This window comes from Odocoileus virginianus, unplaced genomic scaffold (genome assembly GCF_023699985.2).
Source record: "Odocoileus virginianus isolate 20LAN1187 ecotype Illinois unplaced genomic scaffold, Ovbor_1.2 Unplaced_Scaffold_18, whole genome shotgun sequence".
Lineage (NCBI taxonomy): Eukaryota > Metazoa > Chordata > Mammalia > Artiodactyla > Cervidae > Odocoileus > Odocoileus virginianus.
Genome location: NW_027224280.1, coordinates 545443 through 568002, shown reverse-complemented (window position 1 = coordinate 568002; position 22560 = coordinate 545443). Strand labels below are relative to the sequence as shown.

General features: G+C 58.8%; 2 protein-coding genes across 4 annotated transcripts; one reads left to right on the top strand and one right to left on the bottom strand.

Annotated features, from left to right (window-relative positions):
• Nucleotides 1-38: 38 nt before the first annotated feature.
• On the top strand, nucleotides 39-18274 carry ARHGAP4 (Rho GTPase activating protein 4). Of its 3 annotated transcripts, XM_070462931.1 has the most exons (24): nucleotides 2570-2671; nucleotides 3837-3907; nucleotides 4084-4718; nucleotides 6542-6749; nucleotides 6840-7002; nucleotides 7219-7281; nucleotides 7535-7714; nucleotides 8319-8447; nucleotides 8541-8762; nucleotides 12493-12594; nucleotides 12747-12938; nucleotides 13039-13123; nucleotides 13369-13396; nucleotides 13611-13713; nucleotides 14234-14294; nucleotides 14403-14480; nucleotides 14567-14701; nucleotides 14820-14925; nucleotides 15032-15265; nucleotides 15355-15428; nucleotides 15515-15698; nucleotides 15887-15979; nucleotides 16165-16279; nucleotides 17371-18274. In XM_070462931.1, exons 4-24 carry the CDS (start codon nucleotides 6544-6546, stop codon nucleotides 17602-17604), a joined length of 2787 nt encoding a protein of 928 aa, XP_070319032.1. In that variant the 5' UTR covers nucleotides 2570-2671; nucleotides 3837-3907; nucleotides 4084-4718; nucleotides 6542-6543; the 3' UTR covers nucleotides 17605-18274. The 3 variants fall into 3 exon arrangements, with proteins under 3 accessions (XP_070319033.1, XP_070319031.1, XP_070319032.1); XM_070462932.1 differs by lacking the exons at nucleotides 2570-2671; nucleotides 3837-3907; nucleotides 4084-4718 and adding an exon at nucleotides 39-129; XM_070462930.1 differs by lacking the exons at nucleotides 3837-3907; nucleotides 4084-4718 and having other exon boundaries at nucleotides 2517-2671.
• Nucleotides 18275-18331: 57 nt separating this feature from the next.
• Nucleotides 18332-21228, bottom strand: AVPR2 (arginine vasopressin receptor 2). Its single transcript, XM_070462934.1, has 4 exons — nucleotides 20654-21228; nucleotides 20122-20173; nucleotides 18958-19839; nucleotides 18332-18797 (listed from the first exon to the last, which is right to left on the bottom strand). Exons 2-4 carry the CDS (start codon nucleotides 20144-20146, stop codon nucleotides 18592-18594), a joined length of 1113 nt encoding a protein of 370 aa, XP_070319035.1. The 5' UTR covers nucleotides 20147-20173; nucleotides 20654-21228; the 3' UTR covers nucleotides 18332-18591.
• Between the last annotated feature and the right edge of the window lie 1332 nt (nucleotides 21229-22560).

The window sequence follows — 22560 nt, the reverse complement described above, 5'->3', positions numbered from 1 at the left end:
CACTACCTTATGCCCCTGCTACCGCAGATGGCACACTGCTCTCCTGCTACGCTGAATAATTCGCTACCAGAGGTTGGAGCTCCTGTCTCTCTCTGGCTGGCGCCTGCCACGTGATCAACAGGCAGCCTGGTAAGCGGAGACCAGTGGGCGGGTCGGGAATTGGAAAACGCGCCTGCGCGGGCCTGTGCGCTGCCGCCGGCGAGGGGGAGGGAGGCCGTGTTCTGATGGACTCAAATTTCTGCCTCGCTCCGCCTTTCGCGCCATCAGTCCCTTTCGATTCGCCTACGGAGCCGGCTTCGTTCCCAGGCTCTGATTGGTCCGGCGGCGGCTGGGCCGGCTCCGCGCGGAGGGCGGGGCGGGGCGAGCGGTGGAGCATGCGCATTACCTCAGCCGCGCCCCAGCGCAGGCGGGCGGGAGCCGGTAGAGGCTCCCACGGCCCCTTGCGGGCCTCTCCTTCCTCCCTCGTCCGACCCGCGCTCTCCCCCACCCCCCCGCGCCCTGCGGCCCAGGCGGGCCGGTTGAAGCTCGGCCGCCCCTAGGCGGTCGGGTTTCCTGAGCGGAGGCGGGAGTTGCGGCGAGGGCAGAGGGCAAAGAGGGGAAGCCGCAGGCCCGGGTGACCCTTGGGGCCCAGCACTTCCTCCGCCTCTGCAGGACTCGCCTCGGGAGCGGTCGCTTCAGGGCCTTCGTGCCCACCTGAGGCCGGAAGGCTGGGGGTGGAAAAGCAGGAATGCCTGCCCTCTAGCCGTGGGACTGTGGGTGGGTTCCGGGGAAGTTTTCCCTGGCATGAGCCTATACACCGAGGTGCACAACCTGACGTAGGCACCTAGTAACAGCCTCGCCACCGATCTCATCTCCCTCTGGTCCATTCTCCGCGTAGCAGACCTGACCCCGCCTCCTCCCGGACCAAATATTCACTCGCCAACCGGTTTAACAGATCTGGTCCTGCACGGATGTGGTCCTGCCCTTCTGAGCAGTTTAGATCCTCCGAAGTGGAACAATAGAGCTGAGGATAGAGCGGGCAGTACGGCCTTAAATGCCAAAGAAGCGTTTGGCCAGTACTAGCAAAATTTTACACCAGTGGCCGAATGGGGCATCACGTGAATATTTCTGGAGTGATAAAGCAGAAGGAGAGTAGGGGCCGAGGCCAGTTGAGCAGCCGTTTCTTGCGGGCTTGAGCCCTGTGCCTGGCTCTGCTGAATGGGGGAGGGACTTCGGGGGACCAGTCAGGGCTCAGATAGAGGGGAAGGGGCAAGATGTGTTCCATCCAGCTCCCAGGCCCAAAAGCCCCAGTCCCTGGTGCACATACTGCACCTTAGGGAAGGGCCTAGACACTGGGGGTGGGGGGCAGGGAGCTGAGAAGGTATGTTTTCCCCTTCTGGGCAAGAGAACTGGGCACGGTTGAAAGCCAGGAAGTACCTGTGCAAAGTCTCCCTTGCAGAGCTGCAGGTCAGGGTCATGTGTGCCCACATCTGCACAGAGCCTGACTTTGAAGTCCATGTAAACACATGCCTGGACCCCTTGCACAAGTGCCCACAGGCTCCCCTTCCCTGGGCACCACCCCAAAGCCTAAATACTTCTGCTACCCTTGTCACCATCTGTGTATCCCAGGGATTTCTCTAACATGGTTGTCTACTCCGCTTTGTCACTTGCTAACTGCATCCTGCCTTAGTATACCAGAGAAACACTGTTGCCCTCTGACTTTGAGTTGCTAGAGAGACGTGAAGCATCCCTAGATAAGAGAAGCTCCAAGCTGCCCCCCAGGCTCAGTAAAGCCCTGTTCCGAGGGTTCAGGAAGAGGGCTACCCCTCCCCAGCCCCCCAGGCCTAAGACAGAGCAGGTGTGAGATGCAGGGGAAAGGAGACAGAAGAGTGTCTTCCGGTAGCAGGAAGTGGTAACCACCTATGGGGAAACAAGGCTGGTTCCTCTCTATGGGGCTAAACAGAAGGGGAACATTAGCCTAGCCCTACCCTCTGCCCCTGCCCCCACCCCACCATGTGGCCTGGAGGGACCAAGGACAGGTTCTGGTCTCCCCTGCTGACCTTCCTTCCCCCCGGCTCTCCTAGTGTTGGGAAGGGTGGGCCCCATTGAATATCCTGGGAGTCTGGGGAAGGCAGCTGACCCATGGGAGCCCAGCGGTCAGGAGCAGCTTATGGTGTTGCTGCACACTGGCATTGATGGCTAATGGCCATGATGTGAGGGGTGCAGTCTGGCAATAGGGACCACAAAGCCCTCTGGAGTCTGGGAGGGAGCGGCAGCCAGAGGATGCCAGTTTGTCAGGCACCTTGGGGCTCTCACAGCTACCCTGGCTGCTTAGCAGCCGAACCTGGGGCACAAGGCTGCCCGAGGGCATGCCCCGTGTGTGGGGGGGGGCGGGGGAAGCAAGGTCCAGCTGCAGTGAGAACCACACCAGGCCGAGACCCTCGTGGGCAGTGCCAGGCCCAGGGCGCCCCGCCCCAGGAGCCGCGTTGAGGATGGGACGGGGCGGGGCGGGATGGGGCGGAGCTGGCGCAGGGTGCTGGCTGCCGGGCCCGCGGGTCCCCGCGCCTGGCCCGCTCGCGGCCGCGTGGGAGCAGCTGGGTTTGACGGCGTGGCCACCAGGCGACCATGGCTACGCACGGGAAGCTACGCCGAGAGCGAGGGCCGCAGGCTGACTATGAGGCGCAGGTCAAAGGTGAGAGGGCGTTGGGCGCTCCTGGCCTGTTTCCCAGCGGAGACCCCAAAGGTCGTGGGAGAGCCCGCAATGTGCTGGCCGCTGGCCCGGGACTCGCGGCCCACCCCCAACAACCTCAGGAGCGTGCTGAGGAAGGGAACCCGAGCCCCCTGCCTGCCTCCTCACACCCCTTCAGCCTCAACCGCCGCTGGTCCCACTTCCTTCCTCCTTCCCTCCATTCCTGCCCTGGTGGCTCTGCTCTCCTAGGTTCTCCCTGCCCCTCAGGAGCCCGAGGAGGAAAGGGAGGGGCACCTGATGGCCCTTAAAAAGTGGCATTCTAGCCACCAGAAAGTGAAACACCTTGACTTTGCTGAAGGGGGCTGGGTAGGGGGGTTCGGGGGCTTCAGTGGGTGAATTAGTGATGGCTTTACCCTAAGACCACTCCAGTCCTGTAACCCAGTCCCAATTGCCCTTCTTTGGGCCCTGAGGTGGCTTTGAGTTGAAGGCCACTGTCTCTGGGTCCAGCTGGCACAGCGGAGGTGGACTGCAGAGCAGACCTCTTTGGGTTCTGATAAACACTCTGTGCAAATCGCATGTAAATGAGCCTTGCAAACTCTTAGTCGACAGCTTGTCTCTGGGTCTTATTCAGGGTGTGGTGGCTCTTGCAAAGGGAAGAAAGCCACATCCAAGCACCAGCAGTTTCCTGGTGTCTCAATCACTTGATTTTACCAACGAAGGAGACGCAGCTCAGAGCGTGCTCATGGTCACACAGCACCATAGGTCCTAGGAGGTGTAAGGAAATGAACCTCGAATGTTCTTCCAGTCCAGAGGTGGAAAGTCCAATGTAATTCTGCGATACAAGCAAATTGCACTAAAGTGTGCGCGAGTCCTTCCCGTCTGGTAAAGGTGGGCTGCTGTCCAGACCCAGCTTGATGTGACTGTGCATGGCAAGCCTGCTCTCTAGGCCTTGCTGCATCATCCCTCAGATGGAGAGAGCGATCCCAGCCTGTATCCCCCAAACGTCATGAAGCTGAAGGACTTTGGAAACCCTTCAATCAGCAGATATGTGCCAGTTCATTCACACCGAAAAGATTGGGCTTTGAGCAAGGCTGTCTTTAGATGTTCCTCGCCTGCTGTGGGCATCTAATGACTTGAGCTTCTGTTTCCCATCTCCTCCACCCTCCAGCCCCCGCCAAAGAAACTTCCTACTATGCTACAAAAAGAGGATCAGTATCTCGACACCCGAAATTCTGAAAGGTCAGCACAGTCATGGTTTGGGAGGCTGTCTTTTCTGCTTTGCTTGTCAGCAGAAGTGAGACTGAATGCCTCGCTCACAGGAAGTGTTGTTGGGGCCCAGTCTCGGCTCAGCAATGCAAGCAGACGTGGATTCCATCCTTTTGACAGATGTTTTGTACGTGTCGGTTCTCTGCCAGGCCCTGAAGATACAGCAAGGAGCACCCGAGAAGCCATCCTTGTTCTCATATGGCTCACGGTGGAGGAGACATATTGTAAACAACTTATCACACAACTTGTTTCAATTATGATGAAAACCACTGTAAAGAAAAAGCTCAGATGTCCAGAAAGTGGATGGGAAGAAGACTAGACCTAGTTTATGGGGAGATCCGGAAGGGTTCCCTGATGAGTACACCTCAGCTAAGATATGAGAGCCGGATGCTGCTGCTGCCTAGAGCCTGGGGATTTAGGTAGGTGCCAGCTGTGCTCAGACCCTGCCGACTCACATCTGCTTGACACCAGGTCTGCTGGATCTCAACCAAGGCTTGGTTGCACTGAAAAAGAAATGAACACTTGGCTGTGCTGGCCTGTCGAGCACTACTCACTTGTGATAGGTCCCCAGGGAACTGTTGTTCCAGGAGGGCAAGCAGAAGCCAGTGGACAGCAAGGCGAGCCAGGACATCTCAGCTCTTTCTTGGAATGAAGTGAAACTGACTTTTATCCGAAAAAATGTTGCCGTGATTCAGTGAAGAATCTCATGATCGCAGGTGGCTGAGAGCCCACTCCAGTCGGCCCATGGAGTTCAGTCGGCCCCTGGGACCAGGCCTCAGACAGTGTAAGGAGACAGCGTTGGTTTCAGCATCAGGAAGCAGTTCCACCCCCCCCCCCCCCGGCTTCCATTAACCCAACTTGACTCTTCTGTGGAAAGAGAGTGCTCCCATTCAGTGTTTGCAGTGAAAGCATGGGCTTCGTGGCCCTCGGGCCTTTCACTGAGCTAGTCCCAGCAGTGGAGGGGGGTGAAGGGGCCACATCTGGGGTGCCTGGAGCCAGGGAGATGGACCCAGGGGCTGAGAGTAGGAAAGGGACCTTCTCCAATGGGAAATCAGAGGAGATGGGAGTGCTGGGCAGGCAGGACCCATGGAAGCTGCTGCAGGCCCCACAGAACTCCCTGGGATGGCACTGATGGGACAGAAGTCCCAAGTGTACCAGTACCGAGTCCTTATCCACAGCCAGCCTGGGTCCTGCTGCTTCCTGCCTCCTCTCATTCTGGCTCCTGGCTGAAACCCCCAATTTTCTATTGCCTAGACGGGTGCACTGGTGGCCACTGGGGCTGGGCACTTTTCCTTTGTCACCTGATCCCTGCCCAGGCTCTTCACAGCAGCCCATGTGGGCCCTGAGAGCAAAGCAGGACCCTATAGCTCCACTGCTGCAGCTGCTCTCCCTTGCTGTCTTCCCCCTGCCGCCCCCCACTGGCATGGCTCTCTTCAGCCATGCTGCCTGCAACAGCCTTCACAGTGCCGTCTGCCTGAACATTCTTCCCCCGGATGTCTCCACGGCCCCTCTGTCACTTCCTTCAGCTCTTGTGTTCCAAAGCTGCTTGTTCCTGACCACCTTCCTCTAAAAGAACCCCTCCCTGCCACCACCTCCCGCTCTGCGTTGTCACCCCTTGTTCCCCTGCTGTCCCCCCCACCACACTGTTCCCATCCCAGCTCCAGGAGGGCAGGAAGTGTGTCTCTGAGTCTAGACCCACTGAGTGTATAATCAACATGCTGCTGAATGAAGACATCAGTTAATGTCCCTCCCCTGCCCGGCATCTGGACAGCTGTTAGTACAGGGGTGACCCACCTGCCAGAAGCCAAGATACAGGGCTTCTGTCCCTGGGATGCCCAGGGCTTACCAGTGGCTTACTTAAGCTCGTCATTCTCATTGAGGCGGTTCTTTGCTTTGGGTCTGCGTGGGGAAAGCGGCATTGCCAAATCAAGCCAGCGATAAGGTGTCACAAGCCAGCAGTGTGGGGACCCTGGGTGTGGCTCTCTGCCGAGAGGTGGTATTAGGGAGCCCTGGAGGTGGGTCATCGGGAGTTGGTACTGGGAACAGAAATCAGCCCCGTTGCCTCAGTCCTGTCACTGGTCAGCCCCTACTGGCCAGCCTGGCCCTTGCAGTGGGGCCACCCTTTCTCCTGGGGGCGAGGGCTGGGTTTCCAGCCCCCGAGGCCACAAGTTCATGGCAAGTTTGGCAAGAGTGCCATGACCGCCCCAGCCCTGTGCAGCCCCGTGCGTCCCTGTGTTTGTCGAGGAGGCTGCCCTGCCTGGAGTCCTGGGCACCCCAGGGGCCGGAAGTGGCAAGGGAAGCCACTGGGGGCTTTCTGGGAAGCAGGGAATCATGAGAAGGCCACGTGACTGGTGCCTGGCAGGAATGGACCCCACTCCATCTCAGCCCTGGCTCATGGTCCTGGGAATGGCCTTTCTGTTCCTCGGGCCCTGGCCCACCTGGCTGGTTCCCCTTAGCTTCCGCTCGGAGATCCGTTTCCTCAGGCCCACCCGGAGCCCAGCCAGACTGCCAAGCCCGGAATTGGCCCCTCTCCCCACGGGGCCAGCATCACCTCCCCGGACTCAGGGGGCCCACAGCCCCGGCCTGAGCTGCCCTCCCGCCCTGCAGAGATGCGTTGGCAGCTGGGTGAGCAACTGCGCTGCCTGGAGCTGCAGGGTGAGCTGAGGCGGGAGCTGCTGCAGGAGCTGGCTGAGTTCATGAGGCGCCGTGCCGAGGTTGAGCTTGAGTACTCACGGGGCCTCGACAAGCTGGTGGAGCGCTTCTCCGGCCGTGGAGGCCGCCTCGGGGGCGGCAGTCGGGAGCACCAGAGCTTCCGGTGGGTCCTGGGGCCGGGCAGCTGGGATGGCCGAGCCCGACGCCCGCTCCCGGTTGGTCTGAGCCCCCACCTCCACCCCCCCACCCCCAGGAAGGAGCCATCCCTGCTTTCGCCCTTGCACTGCTGGGCTGTGTTGTTGCAGCAGACACGGCAGCAGAGCCGGGAGAGCACGGCCCTCAGCGAGGTGCTGGGCGGGCCCCTGGCCCAGCGCCTGAGCTACATTGCCGAGGATGTGGGGCGCCTGGTCAAGAAGGCAAGACTTCTGCCCTGGGCCCGGGAGGCGGGTAGGGTAGACCCCAGGATCTAGGGAGGGCAGCCCGTGGGTGCTCAAAGCCCAAGTGTCAGGGACAGGAAGGCCCTGAAGGCTGGGGGGAGCTGGTGGGAGCCTAGAGTGCTGAGCTGAGGGCTGGCGGGATGGACGTGGGTGTTGCCCTGGTGCAGGGTGGCACTCAGCTCACCTCCTCCCCAGAGTAAGGATCTGGAGCAACAGCTGCAAGAGGAGCTCCTGGAGGTGGTGTCAGAGCTTCAGATGGTGAGAGCCCGCGATCACAGGGAGGCCGTCACCTCACCTCTCCCGGGGCCAGGCTCAGGGAGGAGGATCAGGTGCCTGGGAGAGACCTGGGTTTCGGGGATCGCAAGCCAGGCCCTCTCTCCCTGCCCCGGGCGCTGAGTGCTTGGACCAAATGCTCAAGGCCCGAGTCTGAGACAGGCTGGGAGGAGGATGGGGTGGGCTGGCTGTGGCCACGGCCTTGAGCAGGGCTGCCTGGCCTCGGGCCTCCTTGCAGGCCAAGAAAACCTATCAGGTCTACCACACGGAGAGCGTGAGTGCTGAGGCCAAACTCCGCGAAGCCGAGCGGCAGGAGGAGAAACGGGCAGGCCGAAGTGCCACTGCCACCACCACCAGCACCGAGTCCGGGCCACTCCGCAAGGGCTCCATCAAGAAGGGAGGGCGGCTGGTGGAGAAGGTGGGCCTGGGGGGCACCTGTCTGTGTCCAAAGGCTCTGGCTCCTGGCCTTTGTCTTTTCACGTCCTCAACCCTCACTGGGCCATGCAGGGAGGTGGTGTGTGGGTCAGGAAAGCAGGGCTGGCTCTGGGGGGGGGTGTGGAGGGGGGCTCCCTGGGCTCAGTTGGTAGACACAGGGGGCAGGAGAACAGTCTCTAGGCCCAGGACAGCCCACATTCTCCCCTCCCTGCAAACCCAGCTGGCCAAAGAGCGATCCCAAGCCTGGGAGTCCTGCCTCCCACCCATCCTCACCTCACACAGTGGTGGGAGATAGAGGAGTGAGGAGACACGTTGGATGGGGGGCTGAGTGATCAGCGGGGAGGACACGTGTTTGAGATGGTCCCCGAAGGAAGGATGGGGAAGTGGAGGCTATCAGGGTTTAGGAATGAAGAACCTTTCAACTTCTGGGCTATATAGTTTGAGGGGTCCGGTGGGATAGTGGGGGAGCTGTCCGAATGGGGAAGGGAGGGGTGGGGAGTGTGTGTCGAGGGTGGGGGGTACATGGAAGGCAGGGTTGGGGCATTCGGCCACGTGGATGACCCAGGGGCTCATGTGATCCTGAGCAGCGTCACGCCAAGTTCTTGGAGCACAAACTCAAGTGCACAAAGGCTCGCAATGAGTACCTACTAAGCCTGGCCAGTGTCAATGCCGCTGTCAGCAACTACTACCTGCGGGACGTCATGGACCTGATGGATGTGAGTGCGGGGTGTGGGGAGGGTGCGGGAGGGGGGGGGGGCGGGCTCCCACGTCCCGAGCCCTCCCAAGCCATGTCCTCGCTCGTCCCCCAGTGTTGTGACACAGGATTCCACCTGGCCCTGGGCCAAGTGCTCCGGAGCTACACGGCTGCGGAGAGCCGTATCCAGGCCTCCCAGATGCAGGGCCTGGGCAGCCTGGAGGAGGCCGTGGATGCCCTGGATCCTGTAGGCGACAAGGCCAAGGTGCTGGAGGTGCACGCCATTGCCTTCTGTCCCCCGCTACGTTTCGACTACCAGCCCCACGAAGGGGATGAGGTGAGGGTCGGCTTTTTGTGTTCTGATCTTCACTGTGATGGTAGCTGAGTGGAATGGATTTCCTTCCCTTTGCCAAGACCTCAAACCTCCTGAATGCCACTTACTTCTCAGACCCTCATGCAGTGGCCTCAAGGCAAATGGGGCTCTGGAGTTTCTGCACTTGCATTGTAACAAGCAGACCTCCCTAACCCACTTTTGTGGTACAACCAGTGAACACAGCGCCTCCCCCCGCCACGAGGGCAAACATAGCCAGGATGACAGCAATTTTGAGGCCGGCTGGTTGGTGGTAGACAGCTGCCCGTATACTGTTCTTTTGGTGGTTCTGTGTGCTTTAGATATTTCACAGTGCAAACTTGGGAGAGAAAGAAACCATGCAAACACTAGCATATAACTAGGCATCTTCTTTTTTGGCTGCACCGTGTGGCATGGGGGACCCTAGTTCCCCCACCAAGGATAGAACCTGTGCCCCCTGCAGTGGACCTCCAGGGAATTCCTCACTAGGGCACCTTTTTATGCATCTCTGAGCTGTACTCTCCTTTACCAGTTTATTCTCATGAGCATGGACTGGGATTACACTGGATTGTGCATGGACTTGGGGTTCCACTGACCTTTTTCTTTTTTTGCTTATTTCATTTGTATTTCGACCGAAGTCACATCTGATAAAGTCAAATATTACTCAAGGCGTTCAAGGGCACACTGCCCTTCTCTGACCCACCCTTCCTGTTCCTGATTCCCACTCCCCAGATGCAGCCACTTCCCAGTCTTCTAGCTGCTGCTGCTGCTGCTGCTGCAGACAATGCATCAGGTGCTGCTTGTGCTTTGCAGCTTGCCAGAGGCCCTATGATCCCCTTCCATGGACAGTTAGGGCTCCAGCCCACATCACCATCTGTCTCCACCACACCAGGCAATCTCTTCTCTTCAGAGCCCTGCTATGGAGCCATGCAGTCCCAGCTTGTAGGCCTCGATTGACTTCTAGGCCGGCACAGTCCAGGACCTTTCTTTCCCTGTTCTCCTGAGCATCCCTGCTTTAGACCCTCTGCATCCCAGATTGTGTGTCTTTCTCTGTTTTGGTTTATTACCTTGTTTGCACGGAGATCTTCCCTTGTACTTTCCTGACTTAGACTGTCAGAAAAAAACTGCCTGTATTCTGTTCTTGAAATTGGTTGGTAGTTTACCTGGGGGTAGAAGTCAAGGTTGAAAAGCATTTTCTTTTTGGACTGTTCAAAGTATCCCTCCAAGCTTTCAGTAGTATTGTGGGTGAGAAGTTCAGCCCCCGTTCTGATTTCTGCACTGTTGTCTGTCACCTGTAATTTTTCCCGTTGAAGCTTTTAGGATAGTCCCTTCCCCTCATGTACAATTTTATAATGATATGCCTTGGGGATCCTTTTGCCTTCATGGTGCTGGGCCACTCATGGGCTTTGTCAGTACAGAAACTTAAGTCTTAAGGTTTTGAGCTCATAGTGTTCCTTTGGTAATTCCTGTCCCTTAATTTTCTTTGTGCTTGCTTTCAAGAATTCTTGTAATTGGATATTGAACCTCATGGGTTGTCTAATTTTGTTATCTTTTATCTTTCCTATTTCTCATCACTACACCTTTTATGTTTATTAATACTATTTAGGTATATTTAAAAATTTTATTTATTTGGTTGCATTGTGTCTTTAGTTGTGGCATGAAAGATCTTTCTCTACTTGTGGCATGTGGACTCCAGAGCACGAGGACTCAGCACTGTGGTGCACAGCATACATGTGAGATCTTAGTTCCCAGACCAGAGAGCGAACCCAAATCCTCTGCATTGGAAGGCAGATTCTTAGCCACTGGGCCACCAGGGAAGTCCCATCACTATACCTTCTAATTCTGTTCTCTTAGAGATCTTTTTGACTTATCTCTGCCCACCCCTTTTTAATTTTTCTTAAACATTTACTTTGATAAGTTTTTTTCTAACAGTTTTGGTTTGTTTTACATGTTCTTATTTAAAATAGCCCTTTGTTCTTGTTTCATGGATACAGTATATTCTCAAATTTTTCTGAAATGTTTATCGTTTTTCTTGATATTCCCATGTCCCTTACATTTTTTTCTGTTTGCTTGCGTTGATCTCTGTCTTCCACTTTATTTTAAAAAAAAATTTTTGTGGACCATTTTTAAAGTCTTTATGGAATTTGTTACAATATTGCTTCTGTTTTGTATTTGGTTTTTTGGCCTTGAGGCATGTGGGATCTTAGCCCCCTGACCAGGGATCGAACCTGCATCCTGTGCATTGGAAGGCAAAATCTTAATCACTGGACCACTAGAGAAGTCCCTATGTCTTCTTCTTTTCTTTTTTTTATGTCTTCTACTTTAGAGCTCTCTCAAATTGCTGCCAGTTCTTGGCTGTCAGTTCCTATTCCCGAGGAGGCACTGAGAGATGGATTAGGTATTTGGTGTGTGTGAGAAGAGCTTGTCAACAGTGGCTTTCCCCACAGGGTGGCTGGGTAGGGAGTTGGAATGTTCTGTGATGCTTGCCTTCAGCACGGGGAACTGGAGGTGTCTCAGCTGCTGGAAGGAACTTCAAGGACTTGGGGGAGGGGCTCGGCTCTCGCTTGGATGCTGTCAGGAGGCAGGGGTGACTCTGATTCTGTGTCTTAATAAATCTTCTCAAGAAGATGGGGCGGAGGTGGGTAGAAGGAGGCTAGAGTGGTCATTAGCAAGGAGGGAAATGCCTGGCATGCTAGCCGGGCCAGCAGGAGGTTTGGTCATTTTTGTGGCTTGGACAAAGTTCTTGTTCTGGTCCGTGCTCAGACGTGCTGATGAAGTGATATTGTTTTTATCTTCAGCCGCCATGGCCAGAGAGTGGCTTTGTGTGATGCTGATGCTCTGTGACGTCCCTTATGTCTGACAGGTCCACGCCGAGACACAGATGGTGGTGGCTGCTGTGCCTGCTCATCAGGACTAGTCTCTGATTTGTCCTTTCCAAAGAGTCAATTTCTCGTGATCTGCCTGTTATGTGGGCTTGAGGGCAGTGGGTCTTCTCATGTCAGCGTTTCCTAGAGCCTGGATAGAAATTTTATAATTGTGGGCAAACATACATGGATTTACCGTTTGGACCTTCACATGGTTGGGCAGCCACCCCCACCAGCCATCCCCCCAACGTTTTCCATCTTCGCTAATAGAAACTCTGTCCCTGTTAGACATTTTAACTCCCCATTCGCCCTGCCCTAGCCCGGGGCCCCCACCATCTGATTTTCTGTCTCTATGAACTTGACTGCTCTAGGCACCTCTTATAAGTAGAATCTTATACTATTTGTCCCGTTTTGTTTTGTTTTGTTTTGGTTTTTTTACAGAAGGCTTATTTAACTGAGTATAATGTCCTCCGGGTTCACCCATGTTGAAACATGTATGAGAATTTCCTCCATTTTACTGCTGAATAATATTCCACTCTATAGAGACACCACCCTTTGCTTATTCACCCATCAGCTGCTGGACACTTGGGGTGCTTCCACCTTTGGGCTATTATGAGCAGCACTGCAAGGACATCCGTGCATAAGTCTCAGTGCTCATGAGTGTATGCCACCTTCCTCTCGGAAGGGGTCCATGCTTCAGATCTGGCTGGACCGGGTGTCAAGGCTGGTGACCCTCTGCAGTGGCCCCCAAGGCAGCAAAAATCAGCCCCGGAAACCTCTGTGCCTGCTACACAGCCCACCCTAGTGTCTCAAGTGCGGCCCTAACCCCCCCTACCTGATGCTGCACCCTGCAGGTTGCTGAGATCCGGGTTGAGATGGAGTTGCGAGATGAGATTCTGCCCAGAGCCCAGAATATCCAGAGCCGCCTGGACCGCCAGACCATCGAGACAGAGGAGGTATGGGGTGGCCTGGCCCCAGGGTGGGGACAGGGACCTGGACACATGGAGCTGGATGGCCGTGACCTCCCCTTCTCCTTCCTTCTGACTCGACCTCCCTGTTCTTCGCCTGTTCCCCATTTCTTCCTGCCCGGGTACCATCCCCTCCCAAGGTGAACAAGACACTGAAGGCCACACTGCAGGCCCTGCTGGAGGTGGTGGCGTCAGAAGACGGAGATATGCTCGACTCCTTCCAGGCCAGTCCATCCACCGAGTCCCTCAAGTCCACCAGCTCGGACCCAGGGTCTCGGCAGGCTGGCCGGCGGCGGGGCCAACAGCAGGAGACTGAGACCTTCTACATCACGGTGGGGAGGTGGTGCTGGACCGGGAGGGCAGGTGGGCAGCGGGGGCCAGGGAGGGCCGGGGCCAGGACTAAAGCCTTGGGCTCTTCCGGGGCCTTGGCAGAAACTTCAGGAGTACCTGAGTGGACGGAGTATCCTTGCCAAGCTGCAGGCCAAGCATGAGAAACTGCAGGACGCCATCCAGAGAGGTGGGCCCCCCTGCCTCGCCACCCCCAGGGGCGGGAGCATCCCAGCCATGGTGTGGCTCTCCTCCTGCGGCTTCTTCCTGGCCAGAGAGTGTGCTGGGCATGCAGGAAGGAAGCCAGCCAGGGTCCCGGCCCCCATCCTGCCCTTTGTCCTGCGGCCGCCCTCACCTGTAGGCTGCCCCATTCCTCTGCCATGCGCCGAGAAACCTCCTGGCCCAAGAGGCACACCAACCCTTTCTCCTTGCCAGGTGACAAGGAAGACCAGGAGGTGACTTGGTGAGTCCTTCGAGAGGGACCAGTTTGTCCTGAGGACCTGTGGTATTCCTACCTCCCTTGTTCCTCGGTGTCCTTAGTTTTCTACTTATTTTGCCCAGAGGGTTCTGGAATAACTTGTGAGCCCCAATGTCCAGTTGGGCTGGGCTGGGGGGGTCTGAGCAGCCTAGTGTCCAGGTCCGCTCCCCTCAGAGGCAGCTCCTGTTCACTGCGACAGGACCCAGTACACACAGAGAAAACTCCAGAAGAGCCGCACCCCCCGCCCCAGTTCCCAGTATAACCAGAAACTCTTCGGGGGAGACATGGAGAAGTTTATCCAGGTACTTGCCTTTCCCTTCAACCGAGTGCAGGCCCCTCCCTGCTTCGGCCGTGCCTCCAGCCCTGGAGCCCCTGTGGGCCTGAACGAGTTACCAAGAGCTGAGGACTTACCAGGATCATGGGTACCCGCAAGCCCCACTTCTGGGATGCTCACTAGGGAGGGAAGCCAGGAAAGCACCAGAGATCAGAAAAGAACAGTATTGTTTGCAGTGATGTGATTCAGTCTCTCACCGTTCAGAAGAGTCAGCAGGTTATTTAAGTGAACAAACCCAAGGTTCATGATGTTGTTTGTTTCGAGGTCAGCAGAGAGAGTTGGGTGGCATTTCCACTCTGTAGCAGGAAACAGATAAAATGTCAGGCATGGCACCAGGGATCAGAAACCCGCCCCCCCAACTGGGCATACATCTCCCTGGCTTTGTTGGTGACCATGGAATGCATTAAGACAAAATGAAAATGAGCGAGTGACAAGGTGGGCTGTGTCATACCCACTGTGGAGGGCACTCTCTCTGTCCTTGTCCGCAGAGTTCAGGCCAGCCTGTGCCCCTGGTGGTGGAGAGCTGTGTCCGCTTCATTAACCTCAATGGTGAGTGAGATCTGGACCCTCCTGCCCCTGGCCTGCCCCCCGACCAAGATTGGAGGGGTGGGGGCAGGAAGGAGGCTTGGTGCACACCAGTTTTCCGTCCTCCCACAGGCCTGCAGCATGAGGGCATCTTCCGGGTGTCAGGTGCCCAGCCCCGGATCTCGGAGATCCGTGATGCTTTTGAGAGAGGTGGGGATGGGCGAGGTTGGGCGGGAGGTGGGGGGGGGGGGCTGGGAGAGCCGGTGTCATGAGCCTTGCTCCTCGCCACCTCCCAGGAGAGGACCCGCTGGTGGAGGGCTGCACCGCCCATGACCTGGACTCGGTGGCAGGTGTGCTGAAACTTTACTTCCGGAGCTTGCAGCCCCCCATATTCCCACCAGACCTGTTTGGAGAGCTGCTGGCTTCTGCGGGTGAGCCAGGGGCCTGGGGGTGGGGTGGGGGTGGGGGGCTCCTTACTCCCTAGTGGCCACCTGCCCGGGCTCATGGCTTCTCTCATCACCCATCCTGGGGTGATGGCCTTGTTTGCAGAGCTGGAGGCTGTGGCCGAGCGGGTGGAGCACGTAGCCAGCCTCCTGTCCCGGCTGCCCGGATCTGTGCTGGTGGTCTTGCGGTACCTCTTCACCTTCCTCAACCAGTGAGTGCTTCTGGGGGCTGGGGTGGGGAGCTCAGGGGCAGCCCAGGTCGGGGCGTGGGGATGCCGAGCCAGGAGCTCCGTGCCTGTGACCTGCCTGTATCCCCAGCCTGGCCCAGTACAGCGATGAGAACATGATGGACCCCTACAACCTGGCCGTTTGCTTCGGGCCGACACTGCTGCCCGTCCCTGCTGGGCAGGACCCGGTGGCTTTGCAGGGCCGTGTCAACCAGCTGGTGCAGACCCTCATCATCCAGCCTGTACGGGTCTTCCCGGCCCCAGCCCAGCTGCCCGGCCCCATCTATGAGAAGTGCATGGCCCCACCTTCTGCCAGCTGCTTGGGGTAGGCTCTTGGCGCCACCAGGAGAGAGAGGCTGGCCACAGGGGACACCCTGAGGACGCTCATTTACCTTGCTCTTCTCTGGACTACAGGGATGCCCAGCTAGAGGGCCCGACGGGGGACAACGAGTTGGAGCTGGAGCCAGGGACCTCAGCCCAGGAGGAGGGTGAGGGTGGGGAAGGACACCGGGTCCCTGGCCAGGGCGTCCACGCCACCCCCACCCCACCTCACTTGCATCTCCTCTCCTCCCAGACCTGGAGGGTGTCGTGGAGGCCGTGGCTTGCTTTGCCTACACGGGCCGCACGGCCCAGGAGCTGACCTTCCAGCGTGGGGACGTCTTGCGGCTACACGAGCGGGCCTCGGGCGACTGGTGGCGGGGCGAGCACGCGGGGGCACGGGGGCTCATCCCCCACAAGTATATCACTCTACCTGTGGGGTGAGTTTGGAGGCTCTCCTTCTAGCCCCCCCTCCACCCCCGAGTTTCCAATCCTTCCTGCACACAGAGTCCCAGGTCCCGTGGTCCCAGGCTGTACCTTGCTGACTGCTGGCCTGCACCGTGCCTTCTGCCCTGCAGACCCCAAACCCAGAGTGAGCATTCCAAGTGTCTTGTCTTTCCATCCCCAGAGTGGAGAAGCTCACAGTGGGCCAGGGGCTGCTGCCCGGCGGGGACCTGCTGAGCAGCTCAGAGGGGCTCCCCATGGTGGAGCTTGTCCAGAGGTGAGCAGGAGCGGGGAAGACCCCTTCTGGGCCTTGCTCGCCCACCCCAGGCTGGAGGCAGAGTGGCCAGGGACCAGCCTTGCTGTTTCTTTCCCTTTCCTGTGCCCCAGGCTGGGAGAAACCCCTGCCCTGAAGCGTGGGGCCTCCCCAGGGCCCCCTCTAGGCTCCCTGTCTGTGCCCTGCAGGCCAGAGCCGTGCACCCCACCCGAGATCCCTCTTGGCATCCCCGGGGGTCACTCCGGGCACCGACGGCCCTGCATGGTCCCAGCATCCCCGGAACGACATGTGGAGGTGGATAAGGTGAGTGCTGGGAGTGGTCACGTGGCAAGAGGGGTGCACCTGCCCAGGTGTGGGTTCTCTGCTTCTCCTTATGAGCCACTCTTCCCGCCTGAGGTTCAAGTCTGACCTTCCTGATCGCAGGCACACTGGCTAAGCCCAGCCTAGAGAGGGGCAGGCTGGTAAGGGGGTGAGCTTGGTGGGGAGGGACTGGCCTGGAGGCAAGGTAGTGGGAGACCTGGGGGAGGGTGGTCACACATTTAGGCCTCACGTTTGGTTCCTGAGTGGGAAACGGCACACAGGACAGGCTTTAAGGCTGGCATCTAGAGCCAGGCTAGGTGACAGGTGGTAACATGGCAGGCGCTTTGTGAGCCAAAGAAGATGAAAGGGGCAGATGGAAAAGCAGCTGAGTGAGGTGATGAACTGGGGAGCCTGGTGGGGTCATGGTTCTTAGAGGGGGACAGAGAGCAGGTGCCAGATGGGGGCCCTGGCGTGAGATGCAGCCTGGGGAGACACCCAGCTGCCTTCTGTGCCCACTGGCCCCAGCACACCCCTCCGTGGGATCCTGGTGGGCACTGCCAGAAGCCATGGGAGACAATGTGAGCCTGGGGACAGAGAGTAAGAGAGCCCGCTGTGTCCCAGGTGTGGCCTGGTGACCAGGCCTGGGCACCAGGGACAGAGGGGTGATCGGGGACACACATGTGAGGTGGCCGGGGGAGTATGGGCCAGGGGTGGGGGGCAGGGCGTCCATGAGACCCCAGGGCAGGTGGGTGGTAGGTAGGGCCAGGCGGGCTGTGGGGGAGCCCTGGCCTGGGAGGTCAGGACCTGCTGGGGGCCCCTCAAGCCAGAGGGTGGTGGCTGTGATCTCTGCCAGGGAGAGAGTGGGGAGAGGATGGGTACCCAGGGCCCAGCCCGAGGGGCTCCCATTTGAAGGCTGAGCTAATCACCACAGTCCACAGAGGCAGTGGCTGAGGACTTTGTTTCAGGGGGCAGAGAAGTTCAGAGGGTCAGAGGGCCTGACTCCTGAGTCAGGTCACTGTTTTGGGGGCAGGGGACCGGCTGGGCAGGTGGGGCCCACTTGTGCCAACATCTTGCCTTTCTCTCCTCTCCGCCAGGCTGTGGCACAGACCATGGACTCTGTGTTTAAGGAGCTCTTGGGGAAGACCGCCCTCCGTCAGGGCCTTGGACCAGGCACCAACAACTCCCCGAGCCCTGGGCCTCGCAGCCCAAAGCCTCCAGGCTGTGGGCGCCTGGGCAAGAACAAAGGCTTCTCGCGGGGCCCTGGTGCCCCGGCCTCACCCTCGACCTCCCATCCCCAGGGCCTGGAATCACTCTTCAAGTCACACTGAAGGCCCACCTCATCCTCTGCAGGCCCTGCCCCAGCCCAGGGCAAGACCGGCTGGGTGCCCCCAACCCTTTGCTTCTCCCTGGCCCTGTCCAGCATACCTGCTCGAGACCCTCTGCAGAGAGGAGGAAATGGCCTCTCCAGCTCCCCCCTGGCTTCCCCGCTCTGGTTTGGGCCCCTCTGGGAGGCCGCCGCCAAGGGAGGCAGGGGGCAGGTCCCTCATGGCGCTGGGTGTGAGGGCTCGTGGCTGGTTGTCACCCTTGACAGCCAGCAGGTGGCGGGTGCCTTTGCTCAGCTGAGGGCGCCAGCCTGGTGGGGGTTGACAGGCATTGACTCCCAGATGCAAGCCAGTTCTCTGGCTGGCTGGGGGGGTGGTGGTTGGAAGGTGGGTACAGGGCCAGCCTCTTGGCACCCCCAGCACTTGAGGCCAGGGTGCCCAGCTTCTGGGGCTACTTGGCACAGGGCTTTGTGGTTTGGGGACCTGCACCTTGGAAGTCCCGTCTCCTCTGTGGTAGGTTCCAGAGCCTTGCACACGTCTGTGGTTGTGAGAGGGGCCTGAAAATCTCTCTGCACTTCCCCCACATTTAATGCAATTAAACATGCATGAATTTTTTAAACACCATCCTTGTAGAGAAGGGGGACAAAAAGAAGCAAATGTAGAAAAATATGGGAAATCTATTGAAAATGTGTTCATTTCTCTGGTACCCCAGTATTCAAAGAGACTCACCAGGTGGAAAATGAGCCGGAATTTTTATGAGGGCAAGGTCAGAGGGAGGGCCAAGGGGGCCAAGACAGGGCGGGCAAGGATGGCCCCTGGCCCAACCTCCTTTTTCCGCCCCCTGGGCCCTCGGGACCTCTACTGGCCAGCCGCATGTCTCGGCCAGGCTCCTGTGGAGCCAGTTTGTAGGTGGTCAGCTGAGTTCTGTGGAGCCTCTAGAAGGAGAGCAGCTCCACGCCCCGCCCCCCCCACCCCCGCTGCTTTCCCGATTTCTCAGGAGGGGTTGTCCTTGGCCAGGAAAGAGCTGGCTGTGACGCATGACTCCTCTTGGGGCCCCGGGCTGGGCGGGGCACACCTCCAGGTGCAACAGAGCAGGCTTCGCAGCTCAGAGGAGACGCTGCTGCTGAAGGAAGCGTAGATCCAGGGGTTGGTACAGCTGTTGAGGCTGGCCAGCAGCATGAGCAACACGAAGGGCGGCCCTGTGTGGGGCGGGAATCAGGGCTGGGGCTGAGGGGTCCTCAAGGTCAGTGCACCCAGGCTCAGAGGCTGAGCTGGCTGGGTTGGGGGGGTGGAGAGGGGTGAAGGTGCATGTGCACCAAGATTGGGTGGCCCCCTGCAGCCCCAGCCACCGCCACGCACCTTCCCGTGGTGCCTCCGGGTCCCACGCGGCCCACAGCTGCACAAGGAAGAAGGGCGCCCAGCACAGCACATACACTATGACGATCACCAGAGTCATCCTCACAGTCTTGGCCACAGCCGCCGACACCCGGGCTCCCTCGGCAGGGCCGCCTGGCCGGCACCCTCGGTGGGGCCCGCCGGCCCTTGGCGCAGGTCCCGGCCCCAGGCTGGCATGAATCTCCCGGAAGATGAGCACCTGACAGGCAGCGATACCCAGGGCAGGTGCCACAAACACCATCAGGGCAATCCAGGTGACATAGGCGCGGAGGCCCCAGGGCTCGGCAAAGCGGGCCCAGCAGTCGAGGACCCCGCTGCCATCCACGTCACGCTGGGCAAAGATGAAGAGCTGGGGCAGGCTGAGGAGCAGCGAGAAGGCCCAGGCCAGCAGCACCGGCCGGTTCCAGTGAGTGCCACCCCCGTGGCGGTGTGCCAACATGGGGCGGCAGATGGCGCGGTGGCGGTCCAGCGTCATGGCCAGGATCATGTAGGAGGAGGCATACATGCCCACCATCTGCAGGTACTTGACTGCCCGGCACAGGGCATCAGGCCCACGGAAGCGGTCAGTGGCGTCCCAGGCCAGCTGGGGCAGCACTTGGAACAGAGCTACGGCCAGGTCGGCCAGGCACAGGTGGCCGATGAAGACGTGCATGGGTGCCCAGCGGCCCCGCCGGCCCCGCCGCACCAGGGCCCCCAAAACCAGGCCGTTGCTCAGGGCCACAGCCACAAAGACGGTGGAGAGCAGTGCCAGCTCTGCCTGGGCTAGCAGCGGGTCCCGGGCAGTCCACAGCTCCCCTTCACTGCCGTTGCCTGCTGCGGTAGGCTGAGAGAGGTGCCGGGGCACAGCTGGGCAGAATTGGGGACAGAGGGCCAAGTCAGTGAGTCTATTCTGCCCATGCACTGGGCCGCTGTCACCCTGGGCCCTCTGTTTCCTTCCAGCCTCCTCTTTCCTGGCTCCTGGCCTTCCAGCACAACACACATCGTCCAACCTGCGCCCCCCAACCCGCGTCTCAAACCGCATGTGGTGGGGAGGAAAGGGCAGCCTCAGACCCCGTTGAACCAGAGGGCTGGCTCTTTCCAGTGAGGGAGGTGGGCTGAATGGGGGGCGCCCAGGGACAGGAAGCTTACCTGAGGTGGTGGATGCCAAGAACATAGTGGGGCAGGCAGGAGTCCTGAGCACCTGGGGGAGATGAGGTTGTGAGCTCAGCCTCCCACCCAAGGGGCCAGCCGTGCTGCCCAGAGTCTCTGGATAGGGGTCCTTAGAGCCTTGGCCAGGGTGGTGGGGTGGGGGTCTCGCCTGTGTGTGCAACTCTGTGTGTGTGTCTGTGAGAGTGTATGTGTGACTTGTGTGTGTGTGTGTGTGTGACTCTGTATGTGTGTGTGTTCATTCCCATGGCCAGGCCCTGGGGGGTACATCTTAGCTTAATCAACGTTGGTGAAGTCTGGCCACTGAGGCAGACACGGACCTTGGCGCCCAGGACTGGACAGGGGAAGATGGCACCAGGGGTCGTCAGACAGATGGACGAACCCAGCCTAAGACCCACCCATGAGAAGTGAGGCAGATATACAGACGCCCCCACCCCCCACCCTGACAGAGGCCCAGAGAGGGAACCGTTGGAGGGCTGGGGGCAGGGTGCGAGGGCTACTATGTCCCCCTTACCTGGCCGGACTCCCGGGCTCCTGGGCAGCTGGGCGGCAGCAGGCGTAAAGGTGGCCCCAGAGCTCAGATCCGCTTTCCATGGGCAGCCCCGCCCCAGCCAGTCCTCTGGGAGTGACCAGCTCAGGAGGGGACTTCCTCCCCGCCTCCACGAGCCTCCCTGCCTCTGGTACCGGGAAGTAGGCTCCTGGCCTTCTCTGCTTCCCTTCCCGGCCTGCCCAAGCTATCCCAGGTCCGTCCCCGGGGCCCCAGGCTGCCCCTGAGAAGACCCAAGCCCTCCTGAGCTGGGCCTGGCTACCCCCCAATGCTCCCCACACATACCACCTTATGAAAATGTCGGGTCTGCGGAGCTCTGGGCCATCCCCGAGTTCACAGTGTCTTATTTTCAAAGTGGGGCAGCTGTGACCAGAGATGCACTCTCTGTGACCAGAGATGTGTGGCTCAGCGCCACACAGCTTTCTCCTGGCAAAGCCTGACTCCCCTTCGCCGGGACAGGCTCCCCTGGCCCCTCTCCGGGCCTGGGCGAAGCGCCCGAGGCCCCTACTAGGCAGAGGGAGGGCTTGTCCCCAGCTGGTCAAGGCCCCTCCCATCCTCAATTAGGCCTCCCGGAGATGAGGGCCGGAGATGAGGTCCTGCCAGCTCCCTCCCCTGAGGCTCTGTGGGAGCCTGGACACCCCGCCCCCCCTCACAGTTACCTGTCCATCTCTGTACCCCACATCCCGTCTCCCCCTCCTTGTGCTTCCTCAGCCTCCAGGACTCCCTCCCCTCCAGCTCATCACTCCCCACCCTCGCCAACCCTCTCTTGCCACCGGCCCAGCCTCCCTCAGTCCAGGCCGGCCCAGCCCAGCCCCAGGCCACGGCCTGTGCACTGCACAGAGCCTGGCTCCAGGCTGACGTTGGCCCTGTCTTCCTGTTTGTCCGTCTTCCCTGTTGATCTGCGAGGTTAGAGACCAAAACGGCCTCTCCCAGAACAGGCTTGGGTACAGCCCAGGTCAGGCCTCCTCCTCCTAGCCGGACTCTGGCAGCACCAGTACTGGGACATTAGGACAGGGGGTCTATCCGACCTTATGCACCACACATAGCACACAGCATGCACACGTACACATCACACATAGCACACACCATATGCCACACACACCACACATGCACACACCACACACACCCCCACACACCCACACACACCACACACACCACATAGCATAAACAGTACACAGCACACATCCACACAGCACGCACACACACACACCACACAAACCACACCCACACACATCCACACCACTTACCCACACCATGCACGCACACCATACACCCACACACAGCACAACACACACATCACACAGCAGCACACGCCCACACACAGCACACACTCACACACCACACAAACCACACAACCACACCACACACCCACACCCACACACAGCATACCATACTCGCATCATGTTCAGTATTCATACAGCACACGGTACACACACACACTGCTTGTACACATGCTCTGCCTCACACCCCTGCAGTACACATGGGTATTTATAATGGTTTTTCCTATTTGGAAGTCAGTTATAGAATACCAGCGCCACACGTCTGAACACATCAGCCACACCTCCTGACAACAAGAGCGTCCTCACTTTCTGCCTGTAACCACATGAGTGTTATTAACCCAGAAGCATAGAAACAACTTTTCAGCTGCCATCTAGATCAAATAAAAAGGTAGAAAGTAGAGTTTCCAGGTAAGTTTATAGAACAGATTTTTCAAAGGAAAACTGTAAGCCACTGGGAAAAATTCACATCACATCACACTGACTCAATGGACATGAGTTTGAGCAAACCCCAGGAGAGAGTGGAGGACAGAGGAGCCTGGCATTTTGCAGTCCTCAGGGTCACAAAGTCGGACATGACTTAGTGACTGAAACAAC

Excerpts from the sequence above, each read along its gene's own strand:
- ARHGAP4 (XM_070462930.1), top strand. The coding sequence starts at position 2,605 with ATGGCTACGCACGGGAAGCTACGCCGAGAGCGAGGGCCGCAGGCTGAC. Across the intron at positions 7,715-8,318 it reads GAGGGCGGCTGGTGGAGAAG|CGTCACGCCAAGTTCTTGGA; the intron begins GTGGGCCTGGGG and ends GATCCTGAGCAG. Across the intron at positions 14,481-14,566 it reads CCGTGATGCTTTTGAGAGAG|GAGAGGACCCGCTGGTGGAG; the intron begins GTGGGGATGGGC and ends GCCACCTCCCAG.
- AVPR2 (XM_070462934.1), bottom strand. The coding sequence starts at position 20,146 with ATGTTCTTGGCATCCACCACCTCAG. Across the intron at positions 19,840-20,121 it reads CTTGGCATCCACCACCTCAG|CTGTGCCCCGGCACCTCTCT; the intron begins GTAAGCTTCCTG and ends AATTCTGCCCAG. Across the intron at positions 18,798-18,957 it reads CCCGGAGGCACCACGGGAAG|GGCCGCCCTTCGTGTTGCTC; the intron begins GTGCGTGGCGGT and ends CGCCCCACACAG.